The sequence below is a fragment of the Sciurus vulgaris genome, assembly GCF_902686455.1.
Source record: "Sciurus vulgaris genome assembly, chromosome: 4".
Lineage (NCBI taxonomy): Eukaryota > Metazoa > Chordata > Mammalia > Rodentia > Sciuridae > Sciurus > Sciurus vulgaris.
Window position 1 is genome coordinate 25,174,269 of NC_136464.1, and position 23,718 is coordinate 25,197,986.

At 41.2% G+C, this 23,718-nt stretch overlaps 1 protein-coding gene across 3 annotated transcripts in view; it reads left to right on the top strand.

The window, feature by feature from the left end:
• CFAP43 (cilia and flagella associated protein 43) overlaps window positions 1-23,718 on the top strand; it is a 94,764-nt gene that overhangs the window by 36,220 nt on the left and 34,826 nt on the right. For 2 of the 3 annotated variants that reach the window (XM_079136311.1, XM_079136312.1), the window contains exons 10-19: window positions 2,351-2,431; window positions 5,383-5,531; window positions 7,037-7,140; window positions 11,249-11,389; window positions 12,600-12,772; window positions 14,181-14,333; window positions 16,294-16,424; window positions 18,503-18,647; window positions 20,708-20,785; window positions 21,477-21,554. In XM_079136311.1, coding sequence (XP_078992437.1) covers window positions 2,351-2,431; window positions 5,383-5,531; window positions 7,037-7,140; window positions 11,249-11,389; window positions 12,600-12,772; window positions 14,181-14,333; window positions 16,294-16,424; window positions 18,503-18,647; window positions 20,708-20,785; window positions 21,477-21,554 — 1,233 coding nt within the window. The remainder of the gene's footprint in view (window positions 1-2,350; window positions 2,432-5,382; window positions 5,532-7,036; window positions 7,141-11,248; window positions 11,390-12,599; window positions 12,773-14,180; window positions 14,334-16,293; window positions 16,425-18,502; window positions 18,648-20,707; window positions 20,786-21,476; window positions 21,555-23,718) is intronic. The other variant, XM_079136310.1, reaches the window with a different exon arrangement.

Below are 23,718 nucleotides of genomic sequence, written 5' to 3' on the forward strand. Positions count from 1 at the left end.
AAAAAAAAAAGAGAGAGAGAAAGAAAGAAACCTACTAACTTGGAAGTCTGTATCCAGTGAACTATCCTTCAAAAGTAAAGAAGAAATATTTTCTCAAACAGATGAAAATCCAGGAAATTTCTTGCCAGTAGACTTGCCTTGCAAGAAAGTTTAAAAGACATTCTTCAGAGACATGGATTTAGCAGGTTGAAAATCAAAATCAGTAGGGACATAGGGAAACTGAACCACATCATTAATCTACAGGACATAATTGGCATCTATAGAATGCTTCATCCAACAACAGCAGAATACATACTCCCCTCAAGCTCATATGGAACATTCATCTAGGTAGATCACATTCTGGGCCACAAAACCCACCTTAACAACTTTGAAAGAAAAATAAATCATACAAAGTATGTAGTTAGAACAGAATGGCATTAATGCAGAATTAATTAGAGGCTGGGATATACCTGTGGTAGAATGCTTGTCTAGAATGTGCAAGGCCCTGGGTTCAATCCCTAGTACTGTTTTAAAAAAAATAAAAGGTCAATAATAGAAACTCCCCCAAAGACTTGGAAATTAAACCACACAATTCTAAATATCAGATAGGTTAAAGAAAATGTCTCAAGAAAAATTTAAAAATTTTAAATGAAATGAAGTATAACTTACCAAGGTTTGGGGATGCAATGAAAGCAATACTTTGAGGGAAATTTAAAGCACTGGATACGTTTATTAGGGAAGAAAGAGCTACAACCAGTCATTGAAACTACAACCTTAGGAAACTAGGAAAAGAAGAGCAAATTAAATTCAAAGTAATTGGAAAAGAAAAAAATAAAAATTAGGGGAGAAATTAATGAAATTACAAATAGAATATCAACATAGAAAAATAAGCCCAAGATCTGGTTCTTTAAAAAGATTGATAAAATTGATAAATCTTAAGCCAGTATAATTAAGTAATTTTAATTAAATAAAAATTACTATACTCAGATATGAAAGAAAAGTCATCACAACAAAACCACCATAGATATTAAATGGATAATGAAGGAATATTATGAGTAACTCTATCCTCACAAATCTGATAATCTAGAAGAAATGAACCAATTCCTTGAAAGACAATCTGCCAAAACTCACAAAGAAATAGTTATTTAGAAAGGGCCTATAATCAAAGAAATTGAATAAATAATTAATAACTTTCCAAGATAGAAAGTACCAGGCCCAGGTGAACATTTGAGGAAGAAATAATACCAATCTTACAATTCTTTTTAGAAAATAGAAGCAGAAGGAATACTTCCTAAGTCTTTCTCTGAGGCATTACCATAATACTAAAACTATACAAGAACATTACAAGAAAACTGAACTATAGACCAATATCTCTCCTGGGCACATAAGGAAAAAAATATTAATGAAGTATTAGTAAATTGAGTGCAACAATATATATAAAGAATTTTACACCATGACCAAGTATAGTTTATTTCAGGTTTGTGAGGCTGATTCAACATTAAAAATCGTCGAATCCATCACATCCAGGCTAAACATGATAGCCTAAAGAAGAAAAATTACATTACTGTATCATTAGATGCAGAAAAAGCACTTGACAAAATCTATTTCCTATCTATGATAAACTCTCTCTGAAAATGAAGAACAGAGGGAAGCTCAGCTTGGTAAAGAATTCTTACAAAATACTTCCAGCTAACATCATACCTAATGGTGCAAATTCCCATTCAGCATTAAACTGGAAGTGTGATCTAATGCAATAAGAAAAAAAGACACAAAAGGTATACAAACTGGGAAGGAAGAAATAACACTGCCTTTGTTCTCAGCTGTCATGATTACCTTTGTAGAAAATCCTAAAGAATCAACAAAAACTTCCTAGAACTAAATGATTATACCAAGGTTTCGGGATACAAGTTTAACATGCAAAAAAAGATGTTAATAATAAAAAAATTGTATACGTGGAGGGGAACGCTGTTTTCTGTTCACTTTTTCTATAATCTCAACACTGCTCTAAAAAAATTAAGTCTATTAATTAAAAAAAAGAACAGTGTGTCGGTACCTATTTTCTAGGCTTATAATGAATAAGGCAATAATTCATTGAATTTCCAAGTAACTTTTAAATATATTACATGAAAAAAATCTTTATTTCACTCTTCTAATCCTAACTAGTTATTACATGTTACTTAAATTTTATTAGAAACATTTCTTCAGAAAAAAGGGTTGATGTTGAACTTGTAAAATAATTATGTAGAAGCTACATTAGTATGCTTTTTTTTTTTACTAACACTTCTCATTGTTATACTAGAAAGTGATCTAGAACATTCATCTGTAGAAAAGTCTTATTTCCCATTTAGTTTTCTTTTTCTTTCTTTTACAGACACTCACACGTTCAGGGGAAATTTGTGTTTGGTGCCTGGAGGATTGTACTTGTGAAAGCAAGATTTATCTGAATACCCCAGTAAGTGTACCTGATAGATTTTTTTTTTTTAAGTTGAATTGTAATCCAATCTACCTGTCCATATTCACATTTCAGTAGTCTGGGCAAACACTTACTGCTGAAGGCTTATTACAGAGTAATCCTTGTATATAAAGTATATGCCGCACCCCAGAGAGTGAAATACAGCCTGTTATTTCGTTGTACAGGAAAGGATAATTTTTTTTCTCGGGTAGCACTTGTTTCTGAAATCCTAGTGGTCTCTATCTCACTCGTGCCATGGCATCATTGCAGACCCGCAAGGGTCTCTTGCTATATAGGCTCTTTGGGAGGCAAGCTGAGGGGGTTCCACCAGTGAAAAGCTTTAGTGCCAGAGCAAGGGAGGAAGAGCAAGCTGGAGGGTCATTGCTTTTGCTCAGAAATGAAACAGCCCCTCAACCATAGCTAGTTAATCGGCCTGCTTTATAAGGAGATCAGTTAGAAATGAAGGAAAATTGCCACTCTAACCAGATAAAGCCAAAACTGAAAAGGAGGGGTTATAGACTCAGTTAACTATAAAGAACAAATCTTGTCTGGCCTCATGCGTGCCTCAGTCCAGTGGCTGGAATGATGTTACCCAAGGACCTGTTTCTCTGTCTCCACCATCTGCCTTTAGTTTCATCTTGGTTTCATTTAGTGGACTGCAAATACCACAGATTCCAACATTACATCTCATTGTCAGGGAAGAATTTTCTCCTTTCTACCTATAGTCTTGATGACATCCCTGAACTTATTAATATGGCGAAGGGGATGAGAAATGCTAATGGGCTTAAACTCAGCCCCAGAAATGGGAGTGAGATCCATTCCACTCAACCCTGAAAATAGGAAAGGGTGGTTTCTCAGTGCATATGCAAGAAGCTTTCCAGGAGGAGGATACAGTATTGCTGTAGAGCAAACACAACTGTCCACAGCACCTGCCTCACTGCGATACCACCACTCCTGCATGTTCATAGTGCACTTTGCATAAAATAATGTAAAAAAAGAAGACCAAGAAATAATTATAATGCTGGGACTTTTCTATTAGTTATCATCACTTGCTGTGTTAAGCAGTTCTAAATGAGCTATGGATCTTAGTAGGTCAGGAAGTCACAATCCTTCCCCTTTACAAAATTAAAATCTCAATTATAAAAGACTAAGCATCATACCTTAAGTTAGAATATTGCAAGATGCAGAGGACACATAATTCCACATCACAAATGAAACTCCCCCTCAAAAATAAAGAGGAAAAAATCTGACCTAAAAAAACCATAAAATTGGAGAAGACTTTTTAACCTGTGGGGCACATGCTAATCTGTATTCATTTCTAGAACCAGAAGAGATCTCACAAGTTCGCCTGATCACATCTCCACTTACAGATGAGAGGCACAAATGCTTAGCAACACCCCCAGGGCCCTATTTAACCTGGACTCACCCTGTTCCTCTTGACCAAGGAGGGACCCAGGCACTATCAGAAGGCCTCTGCCAACCTCAGTGAATGCCACACCAGGCCTGGGACATTCATGAGATCCAACCTGTGCTGGAGAGGGACACTGGGTTGTCCCTACTGGAGGACACCACTGCCCTACCGAGAATTGATCAGGATAGACTCGGTGCTGCTGGGGCCAGGTCTCCCTGCCTGTGACACCGAGTGCGCTCCTTGTGAACCTAGTGGAGTCAGGGAGCCCAGCTCAGCACCATAATGGCAACACACCTGGACACCAGCAGCCTCCTTGGCGACACCTGCAAGGGTACCTAAGACTCCTCTGGCTAGTGCTATGCTCTTTAGACTAGCCACTTTGGCCCTGAGGTGGAGGAGAATTTCAGGTGATTATTTTGGGAACACACACACACACAATCACATGAGCATTAAGAGGCTCCAGAAAAGTTTTCAGGTAAAAATAAGAACAATAAAAGCCCACTAGAATTTCACTCTAATGGGGCAGGACACCCGGTGAGCTTGTCACAGCTCTAGGACCCTAGGCGGTTGCTGCAGTCCTCGGCCTCTGTTTCCTATTCTGCAAAATGATTTCTTAAGTTCTTTTTCAGTTCTAATACTCCACTGTTTTATTCAAAACAATGTACAAAGCGTAATCATAGAGAAATTAAATATGTCTGAAATAGTTGATATTTAAAGATTCCTTAAATATTATAGGAGTAAAGTTATTCTCTTAGACATCATATTCTGTATAAATAATTTGATATAAAATCCGTTATGTCTTTCTTTGAGCTGAAATAGTTCTCTCCTTAAGTCTTCCTCCATCATACCAGCACCCCATGATCCACCATTACTCAGAGAACAAAATTGGGATTACCCTGGAGTGATCCACAAGAATCACAAACATTCTACAAAAACGGCCAGATGATAGAAATTATTTTAAATATCTTATTTTATTTTTCATTATTTGGGTCTAATTGTTTCACAATCATTTAGATAATGATTGACGTAATCATTTTATCATCATTTAGAGATAAAATGATGCTATGGCTTAAAGTTCCAGAAACCTCTTTATATTCTATCATTCTAATTTTAGGATAAAAATAAGATGTACAGAGGCTGGGGTTGTGGCCCAATGGTAGAGCTTACCTAGCGAGTGTGAGGCACTGGGTTCAATTCTCAGCACCGCATATAAATGAATGAATAAAATAAAGGTCTAGCAACACCTAAAATTAAAATTAAAAAGAAAAAAGATGTACAGATTGCTGTGACTGCTTACACAATTGGAGCGCTCAGGGGGCTTGAGTTGATCCTTTGAAATATGTACCACATCCCATACCGCACTTACCACTTTTTCATTCTGCAGGATTTTCAAAAAATCGTAGACATTTTTTGTTTTGCTTGTGAGTATTTGTGTTTTGCACATGCTCAGCATGGCTCCCCCACCAAGCTGCACCCGCAGCCCGGTAGACTTCCTGTCTGCAGGAGAGCAGGCTTCATTCCCGGGGTTTCTCTCCCACAGAGCACAGCCCTGGCTTGTTCCCCCTCCTCCCACTCCGCGGTTGTGGGGACCATGGATGGCTATGTGTACTTCCTGGATGTCCAAGAGGTGGACTCCCTCGGGGTGGTCCACAAGGCCTTCCTCTCCAAGTCTGCTGTGCAGCATCTCAGGTGAGCACCTTCTGCTTCTGGGCGCTTCTGTCAGGCCTGTCTGTTGGGGATTCCAGAAAGGCCATCACTACTTTGAGTCTTGAGTTTTGCATGTTTCATTTGTGTTGAACGTTAAAATCTTCACTTGGGTCAATGTTCAAAAAGTACAGAGAGGTGTGTAGCGGAAAGTCCCCCCTGCCCCTAGTTCTCTCCCTGGAGGCAGCCTGTTACCAACTTCCTGTGTCCCTTTCCAAAGGCATTTTATCCATAACTAAGTGCAAAGATAAGCGCATCTTTGCATTTGTGCAAATAATCATCAAATGCTCACAGTGTGCCAGGTACTTCTGTTGTAGCTGCTCCTCCCTCCATTTTACAGGTGAGGATGATGAGGCTTGAAGACTTTAAATAGGAAGCAGCCCAGGTTGGGATCAGAGGCCAAGGCCACAGGGCCTCAAGAGTTGCTGCTGCTGTTCTTAAAGGGAGCAAACTACACAGTGTTCTGGACCTTGTTTTATTTTTCACTTATTTTCACTACTTTCCAAATAGTCTATCTTAGAGAATGTTTTATGTCCACTTAAAGACTTTCCTCATTCTTCCTTATACCAGCATAGGATTCCATTATATGAACATTTCAACATTTAAATAACAGTATGTCGATAGACATTCGGGTTGTTTAAAATCTTTTAAAGCATTATTTTTAAGAAGACAGTGTAGATACCTGGTATTTGGACTTGAATGCTATTGTTATTATTGCCCTTTCTTTTTTAAATTTATCATAACAGTAAATATCACGAACTGACATTTGTGTCCTGCTTCACAGCTTATTGGAGTTCATTGAATGGGACCCAATGGGAGTCTGCTTGTCCCTGCTGGACGGATTAAGGAATTCAGCTCCAGAGAGGCAACAAGATTAGGGAATTCAGCTCCAGAGAGCTGAAGGTTTTGCAGGCAGCGTGGAGGAGCTGGTTTCTGCCCTCTGTCCTGTCACTACCAAGCTTCCAGCCCAGCCTGCTGTCACCCACTGACTGTCAAATCCCCACTCTGCCCTGCTCTTTGGTGCCATGCTAGTTTCCGCGTGCCTCTTCTTTCTCAGATCCACTTGTCTTAGTCTGATTTGTGTCTCTTCACTTCTAATTTGAGGGAGTATAGAAATGTTTCTTTATATTCCTCCTCCTCCTGCCAGGTGTCAGTCATGGGTAATGAAACGTCACGCCCAGCCCTAATTTGAGAATGGCTTACTCCCACTTGAAATATCAAGAAAACTCTACTGACTTATTTTATTCACTTACAATGACATAGTTGTCCACCTTTCCTGTGTCTTCCTGACTCTGTGGCACAGGTGTAGAGCACAATGGTTAGGTCTACTTGTGATCACTTGGCTTTCTCAAGGTCAGAGACTTATTAGCTATCACAAGCCATTGGTGACTGGTTTTGAGCATGTCTCCTTGGACACACGTCCATAAGCTTGTTTACAGTCTCTCTGGGGAAGCAAGTAGGATCTGATCATTAGATTTCTTCTTTTCTAGTTTTGACCAGAGAGGAATATTTCTGTTTGTTGGCTCATCAGAAGGAAACATCTTTATTATCAATGCCATCCCCTCAAGCTCATTTCAGATTCTCGGATTTGTAGGTATGACAGAATATGCATTAATTTAAAATGTCACTTTATTTCAAAGAATTTCAGGTTAAGAAAAAATGAAACTATAGCAAAATAATTATTTGTGGCATGTTTGTAAAAAGAGTAACATTTAAATAACAGTCAGTTAGGAGAATCCCACGTTATATGTAGAGGTATTTGGTGTGTTGGAGTAATCTGCTTAGTACATAGCTGATGCTAAAGAAATTTCTTGTATCCAGTATTGAATTAACTAATGAAATGGCTGAACATTTCTGATTATAAGAAATAAGAAGTAAGGGTAGTTGAGAAGTAAGGGTAAGAAGTAAGTAAGCTGAGAAGTAAGGGTAGTTTCTCCCTGAAGTATTTTTAAATGATATTTACTATTTATGTAAGAACTAATTCTTTTCTCTCTAGCTCTAAGTACCAAACATATGTATGTTTCCCCCAAAACATATTTATAAATTCATTCATGAATTTCTAAGAATTATCAAGTGCCTACTAGAAGCAAAATGCTAAATCCAGTCCTGCGAAGAATGAAAAGGTCAAGGAGACAATTTCGTGGGGGGAGAACAAAGCAGAGTTATGTTTAGACCCAGAGGCAGAGCAATTAGTTCTGCCAGTTGTGAGGGAAGGAGGTAAATGTGTGCACAGCTAGGGGGGTGCAGAAAATAAAGGGAGGTGCAGAAAATAAAGGGAGGGTTTTCCAAGGAAAAGTAGTGAGCTTGGAGGATTTCCATAGGTGTGGGATGGGACGTATTAGTATTACAGCTCAAGAGATTTAAAAAATAAAAAATTTAAATAAAGTCTGATGTAACAGGGAAACAGAAGAGTTTATTAGAAGATGACCATATGGCAATGAAGTCTAAGATGACAAAGGACTTTGAATATCATCCCAAGAGATCTGAAATTTGTTCTGTGCTCAATGAGATATCATCAGAAATTTCAAGATGGAACTGGCATGAGTTGGCTTGGTGTTTAGAGGCTGACTCAGGCACCCATGTGAAGAATATAGTAGAAAGAAAGAGAATGGAATAAGAGAGATGAGTAAGGAAGCTGTCATAGTAGTCAAGACAAGAGATGACAATACTCAATCATAATGGCAGCTGGTGTTTGTTGAGGGGTGCCTTGCTATGTGACAGCAAGTTTTCTAAGACCTTGGTGTGTGTTAACTCTGTTAGACAACTCTTGTGAGATAGATAACTGTTGGTAGTCCCTTTTTATAGATGAGTCAATTGAGGTGCAGCAAGGTTGTACTTGTTCAAGATCACACAGGTAGATAGTGGAAGATTCAGAACTCAAACTCAGGAAGTCCAACTTCAGACTATGTGCTCTTGTCTACAAGACACGAACCCATGCAGTATCTTGGAGGGAGAGAAGAGGAAACAGCTCTGAGTGATGGAATTTGATTATATGTGAAAAGGAGGTGTGTTAGCTTCCCATTCCTGTAACAAATACCTGAGATAAATCAGGTTATAAAGAGAAAATGTTTATTTGGGCTCACAGTTTTGGAGGTTTCAGTCCATAATCAGTTGGTCCCGTTGCTTTTGGGTCTGTAGTGAGGCAGTACATTTCAGCAAGAGCTCATGGTAGAGGAAGTTGCTCACCTTAGGTTGATTGAGAAGAAAAGAAAGAGAGAGAAAAGAATATTGATGTGTCCCAATATCCTCTTAAAGGGCATGCCACCAGCAACCAAACTTACCTCTTAAAGGTTCCACCAGATCTTCCCAATAGCTCCACAGGCTGGAAACCAAGACTTTACCCCACAGCCTTTGGGGAAAACAAATACAAACCATAGCAGGAGAGACCAGCATTGACTCCAAACTTTCTAACCTGGAAGGTGGAAATTTGTGATGTCATTAACTGAAGAAGAAAGGTTTTGAGGCAGAGGGATAGGATGAGCTAAACAACTCGGTAGGTTTGAAGCCAATAAGCTGTTCATTTGGGGACATTCAGCATCAGTTTGGAGATAGAGATACACAGTTCAAGGCTTAATTTTATAATTCTGTTCTTGAAAGCATGAGAAAGTTGATGAGATGGCTCAAGAAGACAGAGTAGAAGCAAATCTGAATGTTTACTGGGGCCAAACAGGCAACCTCGATTTGTCAACTAGATGGCACCAAGTGTGATAGATCCTGTGACCAACCTCAGAGTGGACACATCCTGCCTAAATATCCCATTTCTTAACATAGCTCCTTGACCAGTGTGTGGGCCGAGAAGCTGGAAATAGAACACTAGACTGTTCTGCATTGAAGGTGTGGACAGAGGAAGAGGAGGTAGTGGAGAAAACTGAGGACTGGAAGTCACACCCCTGCCCCACCAGAGACCTTGAGGAAGGAAGGCTGGGTGAAAGTACAGGCTGTGACCAGTGAGAGTGCAGTGAGGGTTGGGATGCTTGGCAAAGGATCCCTGGGAGACAAAGAGGTCAGGGAGGGACTAGAGGTAAGAAAATGGAGTGATGAAGTGACAAGACTATTTTAGGAAGTTTACCCAGGATGGAAGAATCAGGTACTTAACTGTTGAAGGGAACCAGAGTTGAAGGATGGTTCTTATCAGAAGACAGGGTGTCTTGAGGGCAGAACAGAAGGAACCATAGTGGTGGACAATAGACAAAAAGAGGTGAATGGGCTGGGTGGGCATGGTGGTGCCACTCAGGAGGCTGAGGCAGGAGGATTGCAGGTTCAAGTTCAGCCTAAGCAATGTATCAAGACCCTGTCTCAAATTGAAAAATAAAAAGGGCTGGGGGTGTAGCTCAGTGAAGAAGCACCACAAACAAACAAAAAAGAGGTGATGGATAGTGCAAGGTCCAGTAACGTTTGGAGGCATGGTCTCAAAATCACGGGGCCTGAGATTGATTCCTGCCTCATCAAGGAAATAAAGGGGGAGGATGGAAACAGTGAGAAGATATGAGATTCAGGATAAGAACCTTGAGGCTGAGTTTGTGTGTAAAGTCCTTGATCTTCCTGTTAGGGAAGAGGTAAGGTCACCTGTGCACCTGGGGAAGGAGCTGAGAATGGGGAAAGCTGTAGTAGCGCCCCTCCGAGAAGAGGAGGTAAGTGCGGAAGGACCCCACAGTGGGCTGCTGGCTCAGCACGCCTTGCTGAGGTCTGACCATCTGGATTTCTAGAGGAGCAAAGGCCCAGGCAGGGGTATTTCCACCACATCAGCACAGATGCAAAAAACACTGATGGCTGAGCTCAACCAGTATTAAGAGTGGGCAAACTGACTGGCATGACCATGCCACACAGGGTGCAGATGCATAGAGATGGTAGACTCTGGAAGCCACCCCAGATGGGAAAGAAACTAAACCAAGCTTGTTGGAAGCAGCTGATCCAGATATATTGAAGGACCTCCAAAAAGGAGACCCCAACTCTATCCCTTGGATCGACGGCCACCCCAATCAACCACAGGAGGCGTCACTTGATGCAAACCGCAAGAGGTGTTTATTCCAGCACGCTGGGACCCGACTGGTGACTCACGCAGGAGTCCAAGGGTGGAGTCCCTAGCAGAAAATCTTACAAGTTTATAAAGGCAGAAAACCACACATCGGGAGGGGTCGCACATGAAAGGAAGAAAAAGGGGAAAAAAAGAAAAAAATGGGGGAACAAAGCTGCCAGAAAATTCCAAAGGGGGTCTGAGTTGTCTGATAACATACAACATGTTTTACAATGTTTAACAACAGGGCGTAGATTCTGGTCAATAGTTTCTAGTAATCCTACTGTTTGAGCACTATCTAGTTATCTGGCTCAATTTACTCTTTTACTCTGTTTGGGGCTATTTCTTGGAACAGCTTTAGGGGCTTTTTTCCCATTAGTGGGAGGGTGACCTTAGGGAGTTAAGATAACTGGGAGGGTGACCTTAGGCAGTTAAGACAATGGGAGGGAGACCTTAGGGAGTTGAGATAAAACAGCTTAAAAAAATGTTCATTCTTTCAATATAATCAGGAAAGTTCCCCCATCAGTTCATCAAAAAATGTTCTTGACACTTACGTTGAAACATCACTGAATACACTGGTAAATAAATTTGGTTCTACAGATTGAATAAAGGCAAGTCTATAGTGATATCTTCATTGGGGTGGTAAGATGTTCTGACCACATGGGCATGGATTTCCATTTGCTTTCAGAGGTGAGCAAAGACATTCTACAAATATCCACAGTGTCTCTTTTGGATGTAGACGTGGTACAAGTAATGGTGCTTTCTCTACTTCCGGAAGCCGCAAAAAACAGGGTGGAATTATTTACTGTACCCCAAACACTACCAAAAGGTAAAGAAAACCCGACAACCCACCCATTCTGTCTTTGGTCCAGCTAAATTGCTGTCATAGTTGTTTTTTGGTCTTTTTTTTTTTTTTCCCTCCTAATGCTGTCATTTGTTTCTCTTAGCGTGTGAAGAGGTAAGATGGCTATCTTTTGTGCATCTTTCCAAAGCTAAACTGCTGTGACTACGGACAACCTGAAATGTGCATTTCCCTTAGGCCTTGTCACTCCCAAATCTGCTTTATTATCAAAGAAAAGAAAGAGGATCAGCTGACACTTAGTCATCTTGGGATGTCTCTTGTTTTGTAGCTCTAAACATACACAGTTAGATTCAGATTATTTACAGTGCAGTTACCTTCACTGACAAATTATATTATTTTTTAACAAAAAAAGTTTTACTTCATCTTTTCACAGTCCCAAGAGCATCTCCTACTATGAGTTTATATTAGTATAGCATTTTGAATAGTGTCTGAGATACACTAAATATTCCGTAAGGGCTTGAGAAATCAAAAAATATATATCCCTACAGAGATAGTCTATGCTTTTATATTGATATTCCTCCACTTTAAAAAATCAGATTTATTGATGCCTCACTGATAAATTACAAAGAAAACTTTCTGGGTGAAAAAGTATGAAAAAATAGACTTCCTTTATTTCAGATTAAAAATCTCCCTGGGTAGCAATTTTACAAATAAATGATCATAGAATATAAGAGAAAACCTCAAAGCATATTTATGTTTTAATTAAGAATCTCTAGACTACATACATTTATTTAAAAACTTTACCTATTTATTTATTTATTTCTTGGTGCTGGAGATTGAACCCAGGGTACTTTAACAGTGAGCTGCATCCTCAGCCCTTTTTATTGTTTAGTTTAAGAGAGGGTCTCGCTAAGTTAAAGAGGCTGGCCTCAAACTTGTGATCCTCCTGTCTCAACCTCCTGAGTCACTGGGATTACAGGAGTGCACCACCCTGCCTGGCTCCTATGTTTATTTGCAGATATGTCTTTAGGTTAATTGCTAAATTAACCAAGGCCAACAAAAGATAATTAACTCATCAGTCGTATTTTTAGTGTTAAAATTGTTTTAAAATCATTTTTATAACAAATAACCTCTGCATTTAAAACTTTCATTTTGCTTTTCGTAATTGTTCATAATGATAAAGACATAAAATCAATATTTGGTCCAAATGAGCTCTCTTCTTCTGCAAATCTTGTAGTTTCTGAAAGCTTCACTGATGAAAGAGGGAAGCTGAAAGAGGAACTGATCCACACGTACCGGTATGAGATGGAGCACACTCTGTCCTCCGCAGTCTTGGACTTTCAGAGTAACCAAATATATGGCTTTTGTAATCAAGCACCATACATCTGTAGCTATCTTCTTCCTGAAAAGGTACGCCAAAACTCCAGCACACTATCACTCGCCTAGTGATCAACCTGGGCATTGTGCTATTTAGACATGATCCTCTGGTCTGCTTTAATAGTACAGTTCAGTTAACAAGTGGCTTTCTTGTATTCATACAGTGCCCTTGAATTAGATAAGTCTTAGTGTTGCTTGCTACTCCACCATAAAATACCTGTGAGCAAGCTCACACTTATGCTGCATATGTCACACTTGCCGAGTAACCCAGGACAGATGACCCAGTATTGGGTTAGTCACTTAAAAAAAAAAAATCTAGCATTAGAAAATCTATTCCATAGATGCCAAGGGCAAGAGGAAGGTTAATTTTCAGTGGAGCTCTGTGCCTGAGCCATAACCAAAATTGTGCAAAATAACTAAACTACATTTCTAGCATCCCTTCATCCCTCTCTTTGAACATCTTCCATGTTGGGTCGCCAGCTGCTCTGCACACTGTCCCAGTGACCTTCTGCTTGCTGCCCCTTAGCCATTCAGTGTCCCACTGAGTGGGTCCCAAGAGTATCTCCCACCCTGCCTCTCTCGATTCTTCAGTCAAAGCCCTTCTCTCTCAGAGTAGCCAGCACTGGCCATAGAAATTGAGAGAAGAAAGAAATGGTTCATGGCAAAGGGGGTTCAAGAAAATGTCATGAGCAAAGAACAGGTCAGTTTTAGACATGGAGAAACAGAGTGAGCCATCTTGGAGTAGGTGCTGATACGGGGAGGTGGACGGGATGGTGGGATGGGTGGAGAAAGACATTTCAGAACAAAGAAGGACTGTGAAAGGCTTGGAGTGGGAACACACGAGATATACAGGGGAATGTCCACTCCCTTATGTTATTTATTTATTTACTTATTTATTTATACTAGGGATTGAACCCAGGTTAGCTTAACCACTGAACCACAATCCATATGCCCCCTTTTTGTATTTTATTTAGAGACAGGGTCTTGCTGAGTTGCTTAGTGCCTTGCTAAGTTGCTGAGGCTGGCTTTGAACATGCAATCCTCCTGCCTCAGCCTCCAGAGCCATTGGGATTACAGGTGTGCTCCAGCACGTCTGGCCTCAACTACCTTATTTTGACGTGCGTATAGGATGTTTGAAAATTATTGGCAAAAATAAAGATTAATTAAATTATTAAAAATAAAGATTGTCAGTGTAGGCCAAATCTTTAGTAGCAGACTACATATGAAGACTTTCCTTAGTTAGCAGAAACAAATTTCCATTTGCAAACAAAGAATGTAACACATGGTACAAACAGGGGTGCCTACTTTATCCAGTGCTAATTCATTTCCAGGGACAGCATTTGAGATTTAAATCTGAGCATGTATGCAAAATGCACATCTGCAAACCTGAATCTGCTGCTCACCTAATCTTTTCTATAATGTGGTCCTTTTCTTTGATTAGCAGGAACATACGGAAGTTTGTATTCTTAAGCCACACCAAAAAGTGCAAAGCAAGCATTATGGAACTGGAATGCTCTATCTATCTTCACATGGACTGTGGCTCATAACAATAGCTAAGTGTGGAATTCTGTGTATCCGAGATATTAATACTTTGGTAAGCTTCTTAAAAAACAAGTATGGGGTGTGAATATTGATTTTAGATAAAGTAACAAAAGCCCTTAGAAAACAAACCAGAACTTTTTCTTTTTGCTCATTGACAACTTTTTCCTATCCCTGATGGAATTAATGAGTTTATCTTTTTTTTTTTTTTTTCTAGTACCAAGGATTAAACCCAGAGGTGCTTAACCTCTAAGCCACATCCTCAGTACCCCCTCCCTCTTTTTTTAGATAGGGCCTCGCTAAATTCTGAAGCTAGCTTTGAACTTGTGATTCTCTTGCCTCAGCCTCCCAAGCCGCTGAGATTATAGGCATGCATCACTGCACCAGGTGACTTTGCCATCTTTACAGGTGTTTTGATGCACCCTGGTCTGAATCTCAAAGGGGGGAAATTCCCACCAGGAACAAGAGATCTGCAAATATGGAGCACTGGACTGGGCACTGCCTAACTCCCTAATTGGCTAGCTTTTGTCTTGGAAACTCACTGAGCCTCAAAGAAGTTCAGGTGATCAGCCAGGACAGTGGGGGAAGCCTTAAAGCTCTGCCCCCGGGGCACATAGGGGACTGTTTTAGAAATGGTGAATTAATCTCAAACAGGCTACCCCCTGGCTTCCTGCTGTCCCACTGTCCTTTCATGCTGGGATTGCAGAAGGGAGCAGGGACCCTGACTCAGTCCTCCACCATCACTTGCAGACTCAGTCACCACCACTAGCATTTCGGATTTCCATTGTCCTCAGATCTCTGAGAAAGTGAAAATAGTAGCCTCTCCCCAAAAGATGGGGGGGATCCTTTTCTGGGTTATTTATTTATTTATTTATTATTTATTATTTATTTAGCTACACTGTCAGCTAGTGAAAGAAGTTGTAATGTATGGTACACCTGATAATGGCATGACATGGCAAGGTGTCAGGATGTTCTGGGTGATTCTATTTACTGTCTCCACTGAGGTCATTTGTGGCAGCACTGTTTGGAAAACAGCTACCTCATTTCCATCAACAGAGGGTTAAGTAAATAAATCTAGGATGGTGCAAAATCAGTTCATAGATAAAATATAGAATATTATGCAGCTATGATGCAGAATGAGGAGATCTTTATATAAGAACATGTAAAGAATCCCAAGAAATATTGATCATTAAGGGGAAAAGCAAGGTGCACAATATACATATTATAATTTATATAAGAAAAATGTATAATTGCATAAAAATGTGTTTGCACAGGCATTTAAAAAACTCTGAAAGAATATCGATGTTACTTTTTACATTGATTGCCTTTGGAGGAGGTGTTGGGACACGGGGACAGGAGGGAGATTTCATGGCACACACTTACAATTTTTGAATTTTGAACTGTTGCCTATTCAAGAAGTTCAATGAAAAAGGGATCATTCTTGAGAATCAGTGTGACACAGAAATCACGATTTTCAGTCAGGGAGCTTAAACGGTTGTCCCGTGTGCCACACTGGAGGGTTGTGTGTCTGTTGTTGTTTGGGGTGGTTTTGTTTGTTTGTTTTGCCACATTGGTTTAATAAGCATCCTCCAAGGGCCGTTGTCATCGAACACTCTTCCCTGGGCCTCTCACCCACTCTCAGGGGTGCTCAGCTGCTTTGCACAAGAATGGAACCTGCCTGATTCCTGAAGGCATCTGAATTTGCCCCCTCAGCTAGCTCAAGGCGCACCCCTGACTCCATAGCCTTCAGCAAGTCCCTTCACTTCCCAATGCTGGTTGCTGATCTGTGGTAATAATCCCTCTCCTCCATGATACTCAAGGTACTGGGGGAATGACTCAGTGCTAGTAAAATGGCTTTAAACTAGGAACTCGTTACGAGAGCTACTTCCATACCAACCGAAGTGCCACTAGCAAATAGAAGATTTACCCACAGGCAAAGTGCACGTGGTCCGTTAGGAAAGCCACGTGGTAGAAGTGCACTTATCATTTCTCCACTTTGTTCCAAAACTATCAAGGAGACGTTTGCTCGGTGTCGGAGCCATTCTCACCAGGCGCATGGGATCCAGTCCATAAGAATTTCAATGGACGGACAAGGCATCCTGGTGAATGGGAAAGATGACGGCACCCTGGTCTACCTGAAATGGAAGTGCGTACTGTATACAGTAAGCAACCCATTCGATGTGTGATATTTTAAAATGCGGATTTTATTATTAAGTCCTGCAAGGCCAGTATAACGGGATTGGGCTGCTATTGAAAAGATAGTGTGTTATGCTCACAGATTCCTAAAAGAGAGGGCTCCCCATGCTACGAAGCCACACAGAAAGCACCAGAGTGGACCAGGGGCTGAGGGAGTGGGGAGAGGAGGGCAAGAGCCATGGTTTCCAAGCAAGAAGCGGGCAGGCTTGGGACAGGCTAGTTTGAATAGTATCAGCTGGTGCTGGGGCCCAGGGGCTGCCCCTCGTGTCTGGGACTTGGCCCTGGGGCTATTAGAGAAGGGAATGATGACCCTGGGTGGGAAAGCCCCTGAGGAAGTGGCTGGCCATGGTGTGGTGTCCGTGTTTGAAAGGCGTGCTCCATGGTGGCTGTTACCGCCTCCAGGAATGAGGTGGCCTGGAAGAGGTGGCCTCCCACAAGGTAACCAAGGCCCCAGATTTCAAAGCATTAAAATGCAAGACATAAAAACAGCATAGTTAAACACACCAGAAAAAAAATTGGGGAGAAAAATAAAAATATGGGTGTGAGCAGTCCTGCCTTCCCTAAGATCTGCTGGGGTCACACAGGGAATAAACATACATTTACTTTGATGACTCTAAAAACTCCTGTTTATCCCCAGGAAACCTCACACATCTACTTTACTTATCTTGCTTAGATGATATTGAATTATATAGACTCAATTTGTTTATACTCAAGTTAAAATTCTAAATAAACAAATACTACCCCATTATCTGAATGAGGACCAGGGGCTAGAAATCATGAAGTTGACACAAAAAAGACAGCCTAGACTTTAAACGCTGCCTTGTTAGATCTGCTGATGGACAGCACTCATCAATGTGCATTGATCCTCTGTGATTAAAACTGTAAAAAAAAATAGCCTTTTTTGGCGACATTGTGAAATGTTTATTGCAGAAGTTTTGTATCATAACAATTTTGAAAGCCATTTATTTCAGAAACTCACTTGAAGACTGTGTCTTTATGACTATATTATACATGGAAACCTGAGTAAAACATAAACTTGTATCTTACTAAATGTTAAGTCCTTCCAGGCACAGTGACATATGCTTGTAATTCCAGTGGCTTGGGAGGGTGAGGCAGGCGAATCGCAGGTTCAAAGCCAACCACGGCAACTTAGAGAGACCCTGAGCAACTTAGTGAGACGCTGTTTCAAAATAAATATAAAAGGGACTGGGGCTGTGGCTCAGTGGTTAAGCACCCCTGGGTTCAATCCCTGGTACCAAAAAAAAGTCAAAACATATTCTTTATAGTCAGCGGGCAAATAGCACATCAGGCAAAGGAACATTCCTACTGTTCATAGAGGGAAGCTTCCACCTGTCAGTCATCACCTGAGCTCTGGTTCAGAACAGAGCTGGATTTGAAACCTCAGTCCAGGACTATCAAGCTTGTGACCTTAGGCATGTGACACCTCCTCAAAATCATCTATAACAATGTGACTTGAGGCAGGGTCTGAAGCTTCTGCAAGGTTTCTAGAAGCAGATGTTCTTGGGCCCATCCGAACTTTCTGAATCAACAGAGTTTGCAGATGCACCCAGTTGTGTGTTTTCACAAGCCCTCGGGGTGAAGCTGACTCGCTTGAAGTTTGAGATGTCCTGGTGTGCTGCAGAAGTGACCCTCCCTCCCGCCTCAGGACTGGGCTCTGAGGGCCCAGCGTGGTAACGCGGCCTTGTGTGTGGAGCCACACAGCGCCTGGTGCATTCTGGGGGCTCAGCGGGTACAGCGGCTCTTCTGTGCAGTGTCCAGGGCAGGCTCAAGGGCCATGTGGGGTGAGGGGGTGGGGACAACATGAGGAGAAGTCAAGAGGCTTTTGTCCTGGGGCCTGTTGAAAGGCCTCTCCTCTAAGGAGTAGAGTCCTACTTACTACAGGACACTGTGGAGAATTATCTATGCTTCTTTGTGTCAAGATGATTTGGTATCTAAAAATAATGCTGCTATCTATGAATTTTTAAAATTGTGATATTGTAGCCTGTGTTTTCTTTCTTCTTACTATAGGCGGTCTGGAGGAAACTTTGCCAATGAAAGTATTGATCATTTCCAGCATCTACTTACATTTCTGAGCAAGACCATAGCACAGGAGAATTATTATTTAAACTCACCAAGAGTTTCCATGGATTTGGGAAACGACTTTGAGCATTCAGTTGAGTTCCTATGAAGCATGCTTGCTTGTTTCTTTCTTTGTAAATCATGTAGAACTTTTCAATTTATAATTTTCTTTAAGCATGTATTTAATAACATTTCCCCTTATCCAAATATCCAATGATTTTTAAAATAGAATATAAGCTATATATGAGAGAAAATATTCAGTCTTTCTCAGAGTAGTCACAGATATTACCTCGCAGATCTCATTTAAACCTTAGTACAAGATCCAGGCTTGCCTGAAGAACAAAACACCTTTTACCACTGAGTGCTCGGTCAAAGCAGTCTCCAGATACTTTCATATCACATACATTATTTAGGAAGTGTCTGCTAGAGAACAACATTCATTTAGTCAGCCAACAAATGTTTATCATGCACCTACAAAGTGCTAGGCTGGGGGTGATATAGGCATGAACAAGAGAGAAAAAGTTTCTGATTTCACAGAGCTTACATTCCAGTTAGGGAATGGTGGTATGCAAGGGATGAATAAATGAACTAGAAAAAGTTAGGCCGTGACAAGTGCTACTCGGTGAATAAAAAGAGGTTGGTGTGATAGCACATGCCGGAACAGCCTCTCCGAGAAGACCTTTAAGCTGAGATCTGCATTGGAGGAGGGGCCAGCATGCAGAGAGCCAGGGGCTGGGGCACAGCAGACCTCTGTGCTGAGGAGCAGAGCTTGGCACTTGACGGGTGAGGATCTACAAAAGGTTCATGCCATTCAATTGAGCAAGGGAGAAAGTAGTAGGAAATGAGGTCCTTGGAGGGGACAAGACCAGGTGAGGAAGGTAGTGTGGTTTATTTTGCACATAGTGAGAATCTATTGAAGTGTTATAAGCAGAGGATTAACAAGACCACCTTTACGTTTTTTGAAATGATGACCTGACTCTGTGTGGAGAAGGTTTCCTGTAGGGGACAAGGATGGACTCAGTGAGATTGCTCAGGAGGCCATGGCAGAGGTCCAGGTAGCAGTGATAGCATGGAGGAGAGAAGAGATGGATTCCAGTCAGTTTCAGAAGTAGAGCTGATAGAACTCACCAAGGACTAGACTTAGAGGAAAAGAAAGGATCCAAGGATAACTAAGATTATTTCCTTTGAACGATTATGTAGAAAATGGTACCATTCATGGGGATGGGACAGACTGTGGGGAAGGAAACAGTTGTAGGGAGAAGGAAGGACCCTGAGAAGTCTGTTCAGTGTGTGAGTGAAGATGCCAAGCAGGCTGTGGGTAGATGACCTTGAGTTCTGGGGAGAGGCCAGGACTGGAGATGTCAAATTGAGAGTCAAGGGCAAGTGAATGAATTAAAAGCCATAAAACTAGGTCAAGGTCATGATGGCAAAATGAATGGAGAGAAGCACTAGGGACCAAGGAGGGAGCAGCTCCTAGAAAGTCAAGCCAGGTGAAGAGTGCAGGGAAGCAGAGGAGAATGAGGCGGTGGCCAGTGAGGTCACAGGAGAATCAGGAGGGATAACATTTTGCTACAAAGAGGAGCATGGAAATAGAGTGGTAATAAAAGGGGAACATGGTGGTCACTCAAGAGTAGTTTTCCTAAGATATTAGATTATCTTCGGATACTGTTGGGAAAGATCCAATGGAAAGGAGAAAAATGGATGCTACAGGGAGATGGGGGCGAGGAGTATGAAGATCTCCAGGAGGAGAAGAGGATCCTAAGCACAGATGGCAGAGCTTGAGAACACGTGGTCCACAGTAAGAGGAAGGAGGCAAGAGTAATGTGGTTAACCCTGTGACCTGGGTGACTACTTCTGCCTTCTCAACAACTTTCTCAGTCATTTGCAAAGTAGCAGTTAGACTCAAGCAAGGTGTCACAACAGTGTTGTCATTTCACATACACTTCATGTTTTTTGTCTTTCAAGTGTTATTATTTCTGTAAATAGGAAAGACTGGTAGGAATTCAGTGAATAAAATGTTGCATCTTAGTCGAGCAAATGTCTACTTTTTTAATGCAACAAATGCAAAGAGATTCGATGCAGTTCTATGAAGTAAGGTGGAAGGAGAAGAACTTGATGAGTTTTTAATAAAAGAAATGTCTATCTTCTTCTAAGATTGACTCGTCACAAGAGGAATTAGTCACCGCGGACAGTAAGAAGGAAATTCCTTGGTTACAACGGAAAAGCCAAGAGGTATTTATAAAATGTGGGACAGGTTTGAAATAATGCTCTGTGATGTGACAAGTAGACTAGGTTCCAATAGAAACCTGGTGGGAAGTTAGAAGACTTGGCAGGACATTGTATCACTGCAAGTGTAACTTTGCTGCGAGCCCATGGACCCCTGCATATAGCCCAGTCTTTTAGATTAAGTTCACGAGCTTTAGGAATTGTACCCAGGCATACAGGGAAGCCAAAGCAGAGAATGAACTGTAGCGCCCCATTTGGGTGGAAGTTTTGGGGGGTTGCCTACCTTGAAGCAATGGGGTGGACTAGCAACAGAGGTGATGTGGTGGCTTCTAGTGTCATGAAAGTGACACAGGCAGCATGGGCTGAGGGTGGCGCCTGTCTGAATTCAGCCTGCTTGTCCATTCTTGCTCACGTTCCCAAAGAGCCCATCACTGTTCCCTGCTCGGTTATTCACTATTTAATTTTTCACTGTTTAATTATTTTCTTTCCGTTGGCATCCACTTTGAGATGCTTCTGTAGTCCCCTCATAGCACAGTTAGATTTAAGCAAGGTGTCACCGTGGCATTAATTTCATGGATACATTTATTATTCGTCTGGTAGTGTTTTATTTCTGTTTCGAGAGAAGGGCCATCTACCTATCATCTCTCCCCGTAACGTTTCTCTTGCTTTGTTGAGTGATGTGCTTGCTCCATTTCAGGCCGTCGAAAAGGAAATTAAAATGTTTTCCCATAAAAGGAAAGAGATAAAAAGAGGAATCAAAGAACTCGCTAAAACTGTAAGTGTTGTGATTTCATACACTAATCCACTTGGCCTTTTGTCTAAGGTCACTTTTCAAATTTCATTTTGTCCAGCACAGGAGGAGGCCACCCCCTTTTCTCTCTGCCTGCAAACTGAGGGTTCTGAGGTACTTAGTTGAAATTTTGCCATATTAAACTTTATCTAAATAGTGTCTTCCCCAAATGCCCTGTTTCACATGATAGTTTCATACTTATTTTTAACAAAGTTATACATTTACATTTCTGTAGGTTAGATAACGAGTAACATAATCAAAAATATTTTAAAAGCAGCCTCTGCCCTGCTTTTCTCTACTCTGATTCCTGCACGTCCAAGGTAGCTGTTTTTAATTTTTTCCACTTTTTCTTTTGGCTCTTTACCTCCAGGTTTCTAAATGGTCATCTTAATACTGCTGTTTCTTTCTCTCTTTTTATTTTTTAGTTGTCATTGGATCTTTTATGTATGTATGTATGTATGTATGTATGTATGTATTTAATTATATGTGGTGCTGAGGATCACACCAGGGCCTCACACACTCCAGGCAAGCTTTCTACCACTGAGCCACAACTCCAGCCAATGCTGCTGTTTCTTGATATTTCAATTCTGAGGCTAACTATGAGCTTGCTGGTATAGAAGAAGGTGGATTCCATTACACACACACACACACACACACACACACACACACACACACACACACCATTAACAGATTAACCCAGCTCTGTATGCACACTATTACAGCTATGTAAATCTTCAAACATGAGCCATGCTATATATTCTGATTACTTGTCTATTTTTTCAACTGTTTTTAGAATTGCATTTTTTTTTTTAATTTGGTGAGGGGAGGATTTAGCCTATGCATCTATTACCTATTTAAACTCCCAACATGCTAAAAAAAAAAAACTCTTCTCAATACAAAAGCCTGAGGTAATCAATCAAATATCAGTGTGTTTTTATTTTTTCAACCTCCCTTCTACAGCTGTCCATCTTCCAGCTCCAGTCTAAACCCCTTGCTCTCGAGGCCAGGCACCTTCAAGGTCACCTCCCTGGGAAATGCTTTTATCTGCCTCCTAAGTTGGAAGCCCTATATCCTGGGTCTTGCACGTTTCTCTTTGTTTTCTCGGCATGCATCTTTCAGCAGCTTTCTCAGCAGGACCACTGAGATGCCCTAGGCTTGGGATGCCATTCAAATATAATCCAGCATGCATGATGGCTATTCCTAGAGATGCACAGTGTTTTGATGCAATTCTTGAAAAAGCATACAGGGGAGGAATAATTTTTGAGATTTGGTTTTCCTTAAAATGTCTTTATTCTGCTCTCATATTTCTTTAGTTTTTTGCGAAGGTGCACAATAATTTCCCCCTCAAAATTTTAAAGGCCTGCTCCATTGTCTTCTGACTTACAGTGTTTGCTTTAGAGAGTCTAGAGCCTTTTCGATTCCCAGTTCTTTGTAGGCAATCAGACTTTTATCTCTGAAAACTCACAGGGTCTTCTTTTTATCTCTGATGCTTGAAATTTCAAGGTTATGAATCTAAACATGTTTGATGGATCTTCTTAGCTTACGAGTGCAGATATATATGTGGGGGGGTCCTCTCTGCCACACCCCTCGTGGAGGAGAAAAGGGTTAACTGCCGGAGGAGGATGTTGTTGGTTTTTCTATTACTCAAAAAACTTATCTACTCAGTGAACACACAAGAGCCAATACTCTTTTCATATGAGGGGGTTGTTACGGGTCTGGCCATACCAGCTCTGGCCTCTTACAACAACAACTCGCCCAACTCTACTTTATTTATAACATACAGGTAAAGGGGGCAAGGACTGGGAGGAGCTTCTTCTGTGATGGACAGGATAGGGTGGAGTTAGCCGAGCCATCATCTTAGTGGGGCGGGGAATTTCAGAAGGAGACAGGGAACCATTCCCACGCGGCCACATGTTTCCCGGCAGTTCCTAGAAGTCAGGCCTCTCCATCCCATGGCCCAACCTAGTCTGATTCTGCTAAATAAGGACAGCTTCCCACATATATGAACAGTGATACCATTTCCACCATGCTCTGAACTCCCTAGAGGCTGGCCTTTGTGGCAGCGAGGATGCCCTTCCTTGGCATTTGGCTTCCACTTGGGAAGTGGCACGGAATGGCAACTGCAGTAGATTGGAGGGCGGGGACCCAG